The 13,638-nt window shown below is 45.3% G+C and overlaps 1 protein-coding gene across 1 annotated transcript in view; it reads right to left on the reverse strand.

The window, feature by feature from the left end:
• Window positions 1-13,638, reverse strand: part of PLCD3 (phospholipase C delta 3) — a 73,195-nt gene that overhangs the window by 38,910 nt on the left and 20,647 nt on the right. Inside the window, exons 2-4 of the mRNA XM_029572430.1 lie at window positions 13,101-13,262; window positions 8,021-8,249; window positions 1,459-1,588 (exon numbers count right to left, since the gene is read on the reverse strand). Of these exons, the coding sequence (XP_029428290.1) occupies window positions 1,459-1,588; window positions 8,021-8,249; window positions 13,101-13,262 (521 nt within the window). The remainder of the gene's footprint in view (window positions 1-1,458; window positions 1,589-8,020; window positions 8,250-13,100; window positions 13,263-13,638) is intronic.

The raw sequence follows: 13,638 nt of genomic DNA on the forward strand, positions 1-13,638 counted from the left end.
CTCACAAAGCCCATCCAGTCCACCCCTTCTGCATGCCATACACCACCCGGGGATCTCTGGTCTTTCCTTCCCTTCTTGCCCAATGCATTCCGCAGTCCTGCTACTATTACTATTTCACATTTATATAGTGCTACAGAGTGTACACAGCACTGTACAGGTACACCTAAGAGACAGTCCCTGCTCTGTGGCGCTTACACTCTAATCAAGATAGACAAGACAAAAGAGATGGGGGGTTAAAATCAGCAAGGCCATGACTGAACAGAACAGGGTTGAAGACCCAGAAAGCAGATCCATATACGGGATGTAATCTACAATTAGTCCTCCCCTTCAAAAGGCAGCACGTTTTGACTGCAGCTCCCAGAAAGCACTGAGACTTGGAGAAAACAAGCCAAGGAGTGCACAAAAGCTACCCTGGTGTAAGTGGAAACATCTGGTAACTTGGCGCAGAGTCCTCAGTGCGTAAGGGGAGAAATGCAGATGAGTGGGTGGATACAGGGATGGGAGGCAACACCCTTTGCCCCACCACCAGCGTGAACAGATCAGTGACTTTTCCTCTGTTTTTGTAACCAGGAAGGAGGGTGTGAGTGGAGCAGCGGCTTTGGGAGTGCCACATTCCAGATGGAAGCAGCCTCTGCTGGATCCAGGCTGTAGGTCAGTCAGGCTGCACTAAAACTATTTTGTATTTTCTTTTCTCTCTGCCTTGAGGCTCTGCTGGTAGAGCTCTGATCTCTGCTTGGCACGATGGATGGCTTAATGCAATGCAGATGTTCCCCGCTCAAAGAACACTGCAGCTGGATGATAAAACTCTTGCTGGCCACCCCCTCTGCACATTCCCCCCCCCCCCCCACCATGAGTCAGAAGCACTGAGGGGAACTATAAAGCTTCATCTTTCATATACCCTCCCCAAAAGTACTTCAGTGATATGATTAGAGCTCGGGTGGAGAATTACATATAAGGAGGTCAGGAAAAGCTCCCGAAGAATGTCCTCTTTGTTTCTAAGAAGCCTCTCATGTCGACATTGTTTGGGAGAATAAGGCATAAGGCTAAGGTGAGCTCCAGGTCACAGATGGGGCTGGGGAGAGAGAGAGGTCGCGCACAGAAGCGACTTGCCGAAGGTCCTACAGGGACTGGCGGAGGTGGGATTGAGCCCGAGTTTTTAGCTTCACTGCTCTGCACGCCAGGATGAGGGTAGAGGTGGAGAGGAAGTGGGAATTCATAGAGGCAAAGAAAGCCCCTGTAGAGATAGTGTTACAGAGTGCACACCTTGGATAGGACTCATACTTTACTTGAGAGGTTCTGGCAGGTCTTTAACCTTGAGGAGACAGGCTGGGGTTGGAGTGGCATGAAGAGTATTAAGATCTGAGGGAGAGAAGGGGAAGTCCTATGCTACAGAAGCACCTTTGGGGGAGGCATGTTTGTGAAAGAGTGCTGGCAGGATTGGGAGGAAGGGTCACCCACCTTGAAAAGACGGAGGGCGTAGATATCATTCATCTCAATGTTGATCATCTTAAGCATGTTCTTGATTTCCTTGAAGGTCATCTTGTCGTCCTTGTTCTTGTCTGCCTGATTGAGGTAGTCCCGGATCCAAATGCGTTGGAGGTAAGGAAGAGAACAGGGCTGGCGAGAGAGAGAAAGGCTGCGGGGAGAACCAAAATGGGCCAGTCGCTCCTGATTTACTTGCTTCGTGGACTCAACCCTTGCTCTATGTATGCACGCATCTAGTCATTCATTTCCTTACACCTAGTGCTGATTTTGTAGCGGGTCACAGCAGGTCACCGACCTGGAACCTTTTCAAACTGAGGCAAATTGCTTCCTTTTTCCCTCTGCAGCCAAAGTGGAAAGTGGAGATTAGCACTGGTCCCAACCCAGTAGAAGGCACCATTGCTCACATCTTCCTCCACCTCCCTAGTAAGAGAATTCAGGCCCCAGTACTTTGAGATCCATCACAAGGCAAAACTCCCATGGAAAGAGGATGGCTTGGAAAGCTGAGTCCATGTCTGAACGCTGCTGCTCTGTCGTGCACTGATTATCACTGTACATCACCACCAGTGGCCCTCTCCAACACTCCAGACCTACTACTTTAGCATCTTGTTAACAGAAAACCACATGTACATGGAGGATCAGGATAAAACAGACCCCAATTTACTTACAAACAGAATAGAAGGAGGTGCTTTCAGAAACCTCAAACACTAATTTAGAAACATTGACAAAAAAGGCAGAAAAAGACGTATGGTCTCTCTGGTCAGCCCATCCACACCAACTGCTCAGCTCTACAATCCCCTCCATGCCCTCAGAGATCCCCTGTGCTTATCCCATGCTTTCTTCAATTCAGATGCTGTTCTGGTCTCCACCACCATCACTGGGAGGCCGTTCCATGCATCTATCACTCTTTGTATAAAGAAGTATTTCTTTAGATTATTCCTGAAGCTACCCCCTTTTACCCTGATCCCATGACCTCTTGTTCCAGACCCTCCTTTCCACTAAAAGAGACACCGTCTGTTCATTGATACCTTGGAGGCATTTAAATGTCTTATCATATCTCCTCTATCCTGCCTTTCCGCTAGCAAGGGTCCCCAGACTTGGGCCTTGAAGGCCGAAACCCAGTCATATTTTCAGGGTTGCCACAATGAATATGCATGAGATTTGCATGCATGGTCTCCATTTATGCAAATAGATCTCATGCACATTTAATGTGGAAATCCAGAAAACCTGACTGGATTGTGTCCTTCAAGGACTGAATGTGGGGATTCCTGCACTAGGGTATACCTATTTAGACCTTGAAATCTGCCCCAATATGCTTTATAGTGAAAACTACTAACCTTTTTAGTAGTAACCCTTTGAATCAACTCTGTTCCGTTTATATCCTTTTCAATGTGCAGACTCCAGAAATGTATACAAGGGGCTTATACAAGGGCAATATCACCTCCTACTTTCTGCTGACTGTTCCTCTCCCTATGCAGCCAAGCATCTTCCTGGCTTCTGCCAGCACTTTATCATCCTCAGATACAATCACCCCCAGTTCCCACTCCTTTTTTCTGCTTAGAAGAATTTCACCTCCAATACTACACCTCTCCCTTGAGGTTTTGCATCCTAAATGCATTACGCTGCAATTTGTAGTATTAAATCTTAGCTGCCAGACACTAGAGACCATTCCTCAAGCTTCATTAGATCTTTTCTTTTGTTTTCCACACCTTCCTGGCTGTCTACCCTGTTGCAGATTTTAGTATCATCTGCAAAAAGACAAACTTTTCCTGATAGCCGTTCCACAATATCACTTTTGAAAATGTTGAAAAGAATTGGTCCAAGGACTAAGCCCTCTGGCACACCACTGGTAACCTCATTCTCCTTGGAGTGAGCTCCATTCACCACTGCCCTTTGTCATCTCCTGCTCAACCAGTTTCTAACCCAGTCAGTCACTTTAAGGCCATAGCAAGGGCACTCAGTTTATTTCTAAGTTGCCTATGCAGCACTGTGTCAAAGGTCTTATTGCAATCCAAAAACACTACATCTAGTGCTCTCCCTACTCCAACTCTCTGATCACCCAATTAAAAATCGAGAATTAAAATAAAGGAATTATAATGCTTGGGCCTGCGCAGTTGGCGCTAAAGCCCGTCGGGGTAAGGCCTTCCTCACTTGCTCTTACCGCCAACGGGCTCCCCCGCCAACCATGAGGCGGAACCGCTCCTCCTCCACTGCCTGCCGCTGAATCTTCGAGCTACTCGCCGCCCCTCCTCTTCACCAGCTCCCCAGCCAATCCGGAGCTTGGCGCTCCGGTGACATCAGGAGCCAGCGACCACAGGGGATTTAAATCCCTGCCATCCTCCCGGTGTCGCGCACCGGGCGTCACGTGCCAAAGGCGCACAACAAAGGGGCATCCCCCTTTGTGCGCACCTTCTTTAATCTACTCCACGCAGTTTCCCATCCAACCGATCCATTAACACCCTCAAACTTGAATTTCTAACTTGATCAGACACTGATTTCCAGATCTCTCCTCCATTATCCCAACTCAGTAAACTAACCTCCACCAGACCCACTCCAAGACGGAAAAACCCTGTGGACTCCTCAAGCGGACTCTCGCCTCAAACAGATAGTTGTGCTTCGTGTTGCAGGGCCTTCCATAACCTTGTTAGCCCTTGTCTGGTGATCTCTCCCAGCGGATGACAGACGCGCTCTAAATCGAGCTCCTTCATTCATCCAACCTTCTTCCAGCTTTTCACTCTTATCTTCCTAGCAACAAGTATTCCGGACCCAGGTCTCATTTTACCAGCCTGCAGCATTCAGCATTCTCCCAACTTTCCACCAGCAATCATAATTACCATTCTAACAACCAATGTTACGGACACAGCTTTCCATTTAACCTGCCTCCAGAGTTCATCCAACCTTCTTCCAGCACTCATTATTATCATACTAACAATCAGTGTTCCGGACACAATCAGACCATAATGCCTTGTGGTTTCCCAATACCGATTCTCCATCACAGTTCTCTCCTCTCAGGAAAATCTTCTATGCTTTCCCGTCCACACACCTACAAATCCCTCATACCTATCATGATTTCCCCTATCACCCAAATTCTAGGCCTCGCTCTATTCTCCCTTATATTATTCAATGCCCAATCTCTCACCAAGAAAACGCTGATCCTCAATGACCTTCTTCTTGACGCAAATCCGGACTTCTTCACCATAACAGAAACATGGCTCAAACCCACGGACACTGCTCTTATAAATCAACAACCAACACAGACCTACGATTTTTTCTCTATTCCCCGACGGAAAAAAAGGGGCGGGGGTATTCTCCTAGCAGCCAAAAAAGATCTGAGATTCGCAAAATATCCAGTTAACTCATCTGCTAAACTAGAAACAGGCCTTTTCAAATCAACATCTTCAAATCCTCCTTGTCTATGCCCCCCCAGGCCTTCTAGATTCTGATGCCTCACCTATTCTTGAAATAACAGCTTCACACCTAAATTTGGACTCCCCAGCTATAATCCTAGGAGATTTTAACTTACATGTAGACAACCCCATACTCTCAACCAACTGCGAAGCATTCCTAACCGCCATGTCAGCCATGGGATTCAAGCAGCTAATCAACAAACCTACCCACAAAGCGGGTCACATGCTAGATCTCATATTTGTGAACTCAGGTATCTCACACTCTGCACAACCGGTGTGCAAACAAGTCCCCTGGTCTGACCACGCGTTAATCTCCACCACCATCTCACTGGCACAAGCGAGCAACAATCACTTCCCCCTACCATCATTTCTTTACAGGAAATCTTGCTCCTCTGAGGACCTCAGCAAACACCTTGCCTTAGAACTCCCCCTCATAGACGTCTCCACCCCTAACTCTGCCCTCCACTCCTGGTCCAACATAACGGAAACAGTAGCAAACAAACTTTGTCCACTGACAACAAAAAAACTCAAACACAATGCGTCCAAAAGACAACCATGGTTTAATGATGAACTTCGAAAACTCAAACATCATCTACAACAGAAAGAAAGTAAATGGCATAAAGCACCATCACCGACTACCCTCTCTGCTTATAAACTCGCCCTCCACTTATACAAGAGCTCCATATTAAAAACAAAAAGGGACTTCTACGCTCATAAGAGCCATGACCTCATCTTCAACTCTAAAGCCCTTTTTGCCTATGTATCTAATTTAACACAAATCAATGCTCCTGACATTCCTCTCAACCAAGCCCAACCAAAAGCAGATGAGTTGGCCCTCTTCTTCAGCAATAAAGTCCCCAACCTCCTAACACAGCTGACGTCTAATACCTTCTCGCCTTCTAGCACATATCTCCACCCCAACAAAGACATATCCCTCCAATTCTTCGAACCCATTACAACATCAGAGATCCAAACAGTTTTGAAGAAAATGAAACTTTCTTCACATCCCTTTGACTAAATCCCGACCAAACTGCTCCTGCTAATCCCTGACATGATCTCCAAAGCTCTGGCTGACATTATAAATTGCTCCTTAGCCCAGGGAATCTATCCAGACGACCTTAAAATGGCCTCCATCAAACCTCTCCTAAAGAAACCAAACTTGGATCCTAAAGACCCCACAGCTTCCGTCCGATCTCCAACCTCCCATTCATAGCCAAGGTCATGGAAAAATTAGTTAACACACAATTATCGAACTACATCGAAGATCACAAAATTCTGTTCCCTACTCAATACGGCTTCCAAAAAGCATTAAGTACTGAATCACTACTCATATCCCTAACAGACTACCTCATCATGGGCCTCGATAAAGGTCATGCCTACTTATTGATCCTCCTTGACCTCTTGGCAGCGTTTGATACTGTTAACCACTCCATCCTCTTAAATCAGCTGGAGAACATCGGCATAACAGGTACAGCACTGGCCTGGTTCAAAATATTCCTTGGGAACAGAGGCTACAAGGTCAAAATATACAATAAAGAATCTCACTGTCATCCTTTCTCACTAGGAGTTCCTCAAGGTTCCTCCCTATCACCCACGCTCTTCAACATCTACCTTCTCCCTCTCTGCCAGTTGTTAACCAAACTGAACCTAAAACACTTCTTATACGCCGATGATGTCCAGATCGTGATCCCCACTAAAGAATCCATCACAAAAACGTTAGAATTTTGGGAAAATTGCCTTCTAGAAATCAACTGCCTCCTCACCAGTTTAAACTTAATACTTAACTCTTCAAAAAGCGAACTCCTTCTCATATCCACGGAAAACAATAACATTACCACGAATCCACCAGCCAACTTGCAAATTTCTCAAGTAAGAGACTTAGGAGCTATCATTGACAATCGTCTAAACCTAAAATCATTTATCAACCAGACAACTAAGGACTGCTTTCATAAACTACATGTCCTAAAAAGAATAAAGCCACTCTTCCACTTTCATGACTACAGAATAGTTTTGCAAGCAATGATCTTCTCTAAGATAGATTACTGTAACTCTATCTTATTAGGTCTCCCCTCATCTCATACCAAACCTCTTCAGATGGTCCAAAACACGGCAGCCAGAATACTGACTAACACAAGGAGAAGAGACCACATATCCCCAATCCTTAAAGACCTACAGTGGTTGCCAATTCATTACAGAATCTTGTATAAGTCCATTACTACCATCTACAAAGCTATCCATCACCATGCTCCACTCAACCTACAAATCCCTTTCAGAAAACATACCTCCTCCAGACCCATCAGAGAGTCTTATAGAGAATTACTACATGTGCCACACTCCAAAACCTCTCAACATAAATCCCTTAGAGACCGGGCCTTCTCCACAGCAGGACCACCTCTATGGAACTCCATCCCACCTGATCTGTGACAGGAACCCTGCCTACTTACCTTCAGGAAAAGGCCCAAAACATGGTTATCTAAGAAAGCCTTTCCAGACCCCAGCTGAACCTTAACTCACCGTCAATTTACTCTCAGACATTACCACAACGCTGTAAATAATATTATAAATTCCATTACATTGTAAATAATTGCTCTTTCTGTTAAATTCCTATCGCCTTTTTTTCTTCTTCTGCTCCCAGTTGTGTGCATCCCTGTTTTATTGTAACTGCAACGTTTTCGCTCTGCACCTGTTAAAGTTTTATTATATCTTTTCATTTTACACCCCTTGTTAAATGTAAACCAGCATGATGTGATACCTATCGCGAATGCCGGTATAAAAAAAACTAAATAAATAAATAAAATAATGATCAATTTTTTGTATTTTTAAGTGCTAACTGAATTACATAAAGATTATTGATTAGAACTGCTGGTTTAAATGCAATGGATTTCCCTCCAAAAACTGTGGTTTTACAAGATTAATAGATGGCATCATTGTCACGATGAACAGTCCTGGTTATTAGCCCATTGCATCTCTATACTTGTAATTCTGTTTAATATCTTACAACTACAAGTCCTTACATACACTGGGGGAAGGGGTATAATACCAGGTCTGACTCAGCTTGTCTATGATGAACTGGAGCTGCGCCCCTCCCCCCCCCCCTTTTAAGAACCCTGGGACTGGGCATAAAAGGATATTGATCCAGCTTCTCACGTTGGCTCATGGCGTCCACCCGCTTGATGAGCTTTTTCAGACCCTGGATCCACCTCTGTGCCTCATCCTCACTGTCTGCAGCCATATCCAGGTTTTTGCGCTTGCCCTTGAAGACGATAGTGAAGCAGTGTTTCTCGGGGAAGGAGAGCCCGTAGTGCCGGAGCCCCTCAGACTGGAAGCCCTCCCACACATCATGGATATGAATCACTGAAACTGGAAAGAGTGGGAGGAATGTAGGAAGGAGTTTGAGACATTCATACCTTAAAAACATACTTTAGATGGTTCAACCTCTTTTTGGTCTTGAATACATTGCCATGACATCACTGTATTCCTACTAATGCTGTCACTTCCTGTCATCAGAGGAAGTATCTATGATATCATGGCCATCAAAAGCTAATAAGGCCGACATTTTGAGGTATGTGTGAAGGGAATGAGGGACGTGTCATGAAACATCACAGAAATGCATTGAACTGGATGGCTGTATTTTCACTAAGACTGTGCAATCTTGTAGTCATTTTTTAAAGAAAAATTTTGAAGACTTCCCTTAGGGCCATCGCTGAGACATCCATGCACGAGCAATCAAGAACACGGTTGGGGGAAAAGAACTTTAATGATAGCTCTCTAGGTGCCCTCAATTTACTTGCACGGAGGATTTTGTTATTTTATCTACAGTTTCCCTGATTCTTGTTTGGTAATTTTTTCCATCACAATAACTAAAACACTGCCAAGGCACAGATTATGCAAGATTTGTGATCATCTAAAATCAAGATTTTCCTTTCCATCTCTCCATACTTGCTTATGATAATATTACACATCCTCAACATAACTCGTTAAACTGAGCCTCTATGCTACCTTAAATGAAACCTACTAGGAACGAGGGGAACGAGGGGTGGAGGGGCATGCTACTGTAACCCCTAGGCGGGAAAACCTTAATACTGAACCCAGAGGCCCACATCATAAAGGGTAGACCCTAACTGCACATTTCTCTCCACACTTTCAGAGTCCAGGATCCCCTGTTGGGAGAAACTCAGCTTCAAGACTCTTTGACATTAATTCCTCCCAATCCTTCTTTGTATGTCTCTGTCCAAGTCTTGTAAACAGCACTGGCAAATCTCCCAACAGTAATCATGCTGGAGACTGGGGGGGATGCCAACTCGGCTTTACGGATAGGTTGTAAAAGTGAATTGATGTTTTTTAATAACTCAAACTGAAAACTGTCCAATTAATCTTCACAAATAACACTTAATACTTTTTTTTTTCCAGCAACCAGTTCTCCAATTACTTCAGATAATTCCTTGACTCTTTGCATCTCCTCATTTTGTATTTAAACGCTCCAGATCCTCCCATGGGAATCAGATGTTACTTCCTGAAATCACAACCAAAGTCCCGTTTTTCATACCTTTCCCAAAGTCCTCACTGAACTTCACTCTCCACTTTGTAGCACCTGATGGGCACCTTATCACACACTCTTCTCTGCTGATTATCCCTGAGGTCATACACCGTACCTCAACTTCTTCTCCTTGGAAATAGCTATGAGTCCCTTCTTCTCCTCCAGTCCTTTCTAAAGGAAAGGCACCCCTCCTTAAATCAGCAACAGCTGCCCCTGGGTGCTCAGTAACACAAAAAGTCAAAATCTTACCGAACAGCGCAACTCAAAGAGAGGCAGGAAAGATGGAGAAATCTTCCTCCTCTGGCAACAAACCGTTACCAAAAGCATGGACAAAACACTACAGGGGATAAGACACGTTGTCTCCTTTCTTGTTCCAAGTCTATATGTAGAGAAACCCCAGAGGCCTAGCCCAGAAAATAATCAAAGTGGTACGGCATAGAAAATGCTGCCCCTTAAAACCGTTAACTGTGGCTTTCATCTTAAAAGTCCAACCTAAAAAACCTCACGCTAAGATGGTGGCAGAGGTTTATAAAAGCTCTGGCCATACCATCTGCTTCTTCCACGTGGGGGAGCAAAGCCAACCTCTGCTTAACTACTTTCTCTGTACTTTCCCAGAATTTTGGTTCAGTCCTTTTGGTAAGGAAACCAAAGGTTACTTACACTACTAAGGACCGAAAGCTAAGGGACTGAAGATTTTACTCTTGCCTAGGATACAAGCTTTACCAACACTGGACAGAAGTCAAGGAAGGAGGTTGCCCCTGAATGATTTCTTGCTGTCTTAACTTGCTTTATGCAATCCACTTTGGACCTACTTAGAGGAAAAGACAGAATAGCAAATGCTTCTAAATAAAAAACACAAGGAGGGCTCTGATTTCTATCAAAGGTTTTTCACATACCGTAGGTGCAGAATGGTAGAAAAACTTCCATAAATCAAGCCTGGAGGGTTTCAAACTGATTGTAAACGGGTGTTGGCGGGGGATGGGGGATGATTTCACTGTGTCAAAGATTTGCAACTCTTTTTTTTTTTCTTTATTGCTTGTGAACAGAATCCTCTGTCTTAAGCAATTAGCAGCACATGTTCATTTTATGATGGTATATTTATAATGAAAACCATTTCTTTGGATCCTCAAATGAGTTAATTCTTGATCTGCAGCATCCCCTGTAAATCCAGGGCTTCCCTAGCCTGCGCCTGCCAGTGCACCTGACTCTTCCCTTGTAGCACCCCCTGCTATTCCAGTAATGAGTCCCACACACACACATATGCTGACACAACTTTGCCAATGCACCTGACTCCTGCCCAGCAGCATCCCCTGATAGTCCAACCCTGAGACCCAACATGGCGCTCTGCCAATGCACCTCACGCCTGCCCTGCAGCACCTCCTGTTAGTCCAACCCTGAGACCCATGCACGGTACTCTGCCAATGCACCTCACGCCTGCCCTGCAGCACCTCCTGTTAGTCCAACCCTGAGACCCATGCACGATGCTCTGCCAATGCAGCTCACGCCTGCCCTGCAGCACCTCCTGTTAGTCCAACCCTGAGACCCATGCACGATGCTCTGCCAATGCAGATCACGCCTGCCCTGCAGCACCTCCTGTTAGTCCAACCCTGAGACCCATGCACGGTACTCTGCCAATGCACCTCACGCCTGCCCTGCAGCACCCCCTGCTCCAGTACTGAGACTTCACATAGCATTGCCTGCCCACACATCTGTTTGATTGTCAGCTAATAAACCTTTATCCGCCATAGGAATCAAGGACACAAATGCTCTATGTTATTTCCTCTCTGAACAGGGCCATTTCAAGCTATTTATCAGCTTAACAAGCATAATGCAAAAAGGTCTGAAGTCTTGACAAAAGCTCAATCAATGCGCACATATCTGATGTTATCTCTAAATGAGAGGACAAACAACACACATAGAAAATGTCAGAAAGAGAGAAAAGAGATAGGGCTTGGCCCAGTACATAGGCAGCAATTGTTCAGCAAACAGCGAGCACCAGTGGGGGGGGGATGGGAGGGGGCATGACTAATAATGTGTTAAACTCTCTATTCATCAGGGATAGACTGCACTTCTCCCAGTGCTGACATGAGAAGCACCTGGCCCTGCTCAGCATTTTGATAAAGTGCCTAGGGCCTCTCCTACCTTATTTATTTAATTTATTTATTTAAACTCTTTTCTATACAGTCGTTAAGCTAGAAGCCGTCACAACGGTTAACAATAAGGCCCTTAAAATAATGTTGCTTAGCTGTTATTTTAACCTCTAGACAGGTGCCTGTAAGGTACGGTACAGAATTTCATAATAGCTATAAGGTGCTAGGTGAGGTTGTATGTTTAGGTTTATCAGGTCGCTTCAAAATTATTAATAATTTACATGTTATCTGTTACTGCTTAAAAGAAAAATACTCATTATGAGTCGGGGTGTTGTGTCAAAGCACAGACTCATCGCTTTCTGCAATTCCCTGGATTCTACTCTCCCTTCTCTTTGTGGTATGCTTGTTTAAATAGCCATGTTTTTAGGCTCTTTTTGAATAGTTTGATGTCTTTTTGCAGTCTGATTTCTGATGGCATGGTGTTCCATAATGTAGGCCCTGCTAATGATAGGGCTCTATCCCTTCCTTGAGTTAGTCTTACTGTTTTAACGGCTAGCGACAAAGACCATGGAGGATGGACTTCATCCATCCGTCTGAGAGGGAGGGAGTTCCATGAGGCAGCTCACTGCCCTTTCTATATCATCACCCCCTCCTCCCAGAAGGGACCCTATCTACTCCTGTTCTTCCTTCATTTTTTTTTCAGTCCCTTCTTTGGTCTGCACAGAGGGATTTTTTTTTTCCAAGCACTAGATCAGGGCTTCCCAAGCCTGTCCTGGGGACCCCCACAGCCAGTCGGGTTTCCAGGATATCCACAATGAAATCGCACGAGATACATTTGCACACAATGGAGACTCGGTACATGAAAATGTATCTCGTGCGATTTCATTGTGGATATCCTGGAAACCCGACTGGCTGTGGGGGTCCCCGGGACAGGCTAGATTATAGACTTGTCTATTTTTCCTGAGTTCCAGGTCAGTTTTTGGGCACCTGCCTCAGGATTCTGCCTCAGCAGGTCAAACCAAAGTTTTCTAATGCATGAAGGAAAGGAGGAGGAGACATCTCAAAGGCAAGCAGGGTTGGTGCTAACATCCCATTGTTCAGCCACAATCTTAATATTCATTTCCTTGCCTGGTCTGCCTTTCTCTTTAAGTACAATTTGACCATGTTTCCCATCCTTTTCCCTTGCCCTCTGACTCTTCACTCTGACCTCTGTGTGACAGCACCAATCCACTGTTTTCTGATACTGGCTTTGCTGTTTTGATGCAGTCAGTAGACACCTCTGGTCTCATTATGCAAGGGATGAGCATGCACGTCAGTTTAACCCTTCCCTAGGTATAAATCTGAGTTTTATTTACTTTCCGGATACCTCCTTCATAAAGTATTAAGATTGACAGGACAGATGTCCGTGAGGAACCGGATGGATCCCTTACGCAGACCTCATGGAGGATGGGACCTGGATTCCCTTACTCCTAGTTTTACAATGGAAGGGGGGGGGGGGGGGGGTACTCAGTTTGATTACCACAGGAGACAATTAAACAAAGATGATGGCGATGGAAGCCTTCTTGTCTGGTTGCTGTTACTTACAAGTCTGCTTCGAGCGGGACCGTTTGGACGGACTCTCGAACCAGATGGTCATGCCGTCCTGCTCCAGTCGATAGAGACGCTGCTTCCGCCAGGTGCGTGACTTGATTTTCCAGAGCTGGGACCCCTTTATCATCACCTTCACATCCTCATCATCGGTCAGCCCTGAAGCAGAGGAACCACAAAGGCATTGGATAACGCTGGAAGGCAATGGGGGCCTGGCAGTATGAAGGGTTGTATTCTGAAGCTTGCAGAGTAAGGAAGGCATCCATAGAGTGACGCCTTCATCGTGCTCTGTGCTAGAGACTGGGGAGCTGCACCTGGATAGGGCCATCTGGAAGTGGGCATGGTTCACACACTTTGTAATCAAGTCTAGTACTGCCAGATAGTTTGGAACAAGGAATATAATAAAATACCATTAAGGAGCAAGAGATGCTGCTTGACCCACATACTCATAGGGTTATCGGCTGGCACCAGGGCATCTGACAGGTTGGTCCAGTTCTGATTTTAACCCATTGCGTCTGTGAATGAGTGGATCCGT

Source organism: Rhinatrema bivittatum, chromosome 12 (genome assembly GCF_901001135.1).
Source record: "Rhinatrema bivittatum chromosome 12, aRhiBiv1.1, whole genome shotgun sequence".
In the NCBI taxonomy this organism is placed as follows: domain Eukaryota; kingdom Metazoa; phylum Chordata; class Amphibia; order Gymnophiona; family Rhinatrematidae; genus Rhinatrema; species Rhinatrema bivittatum.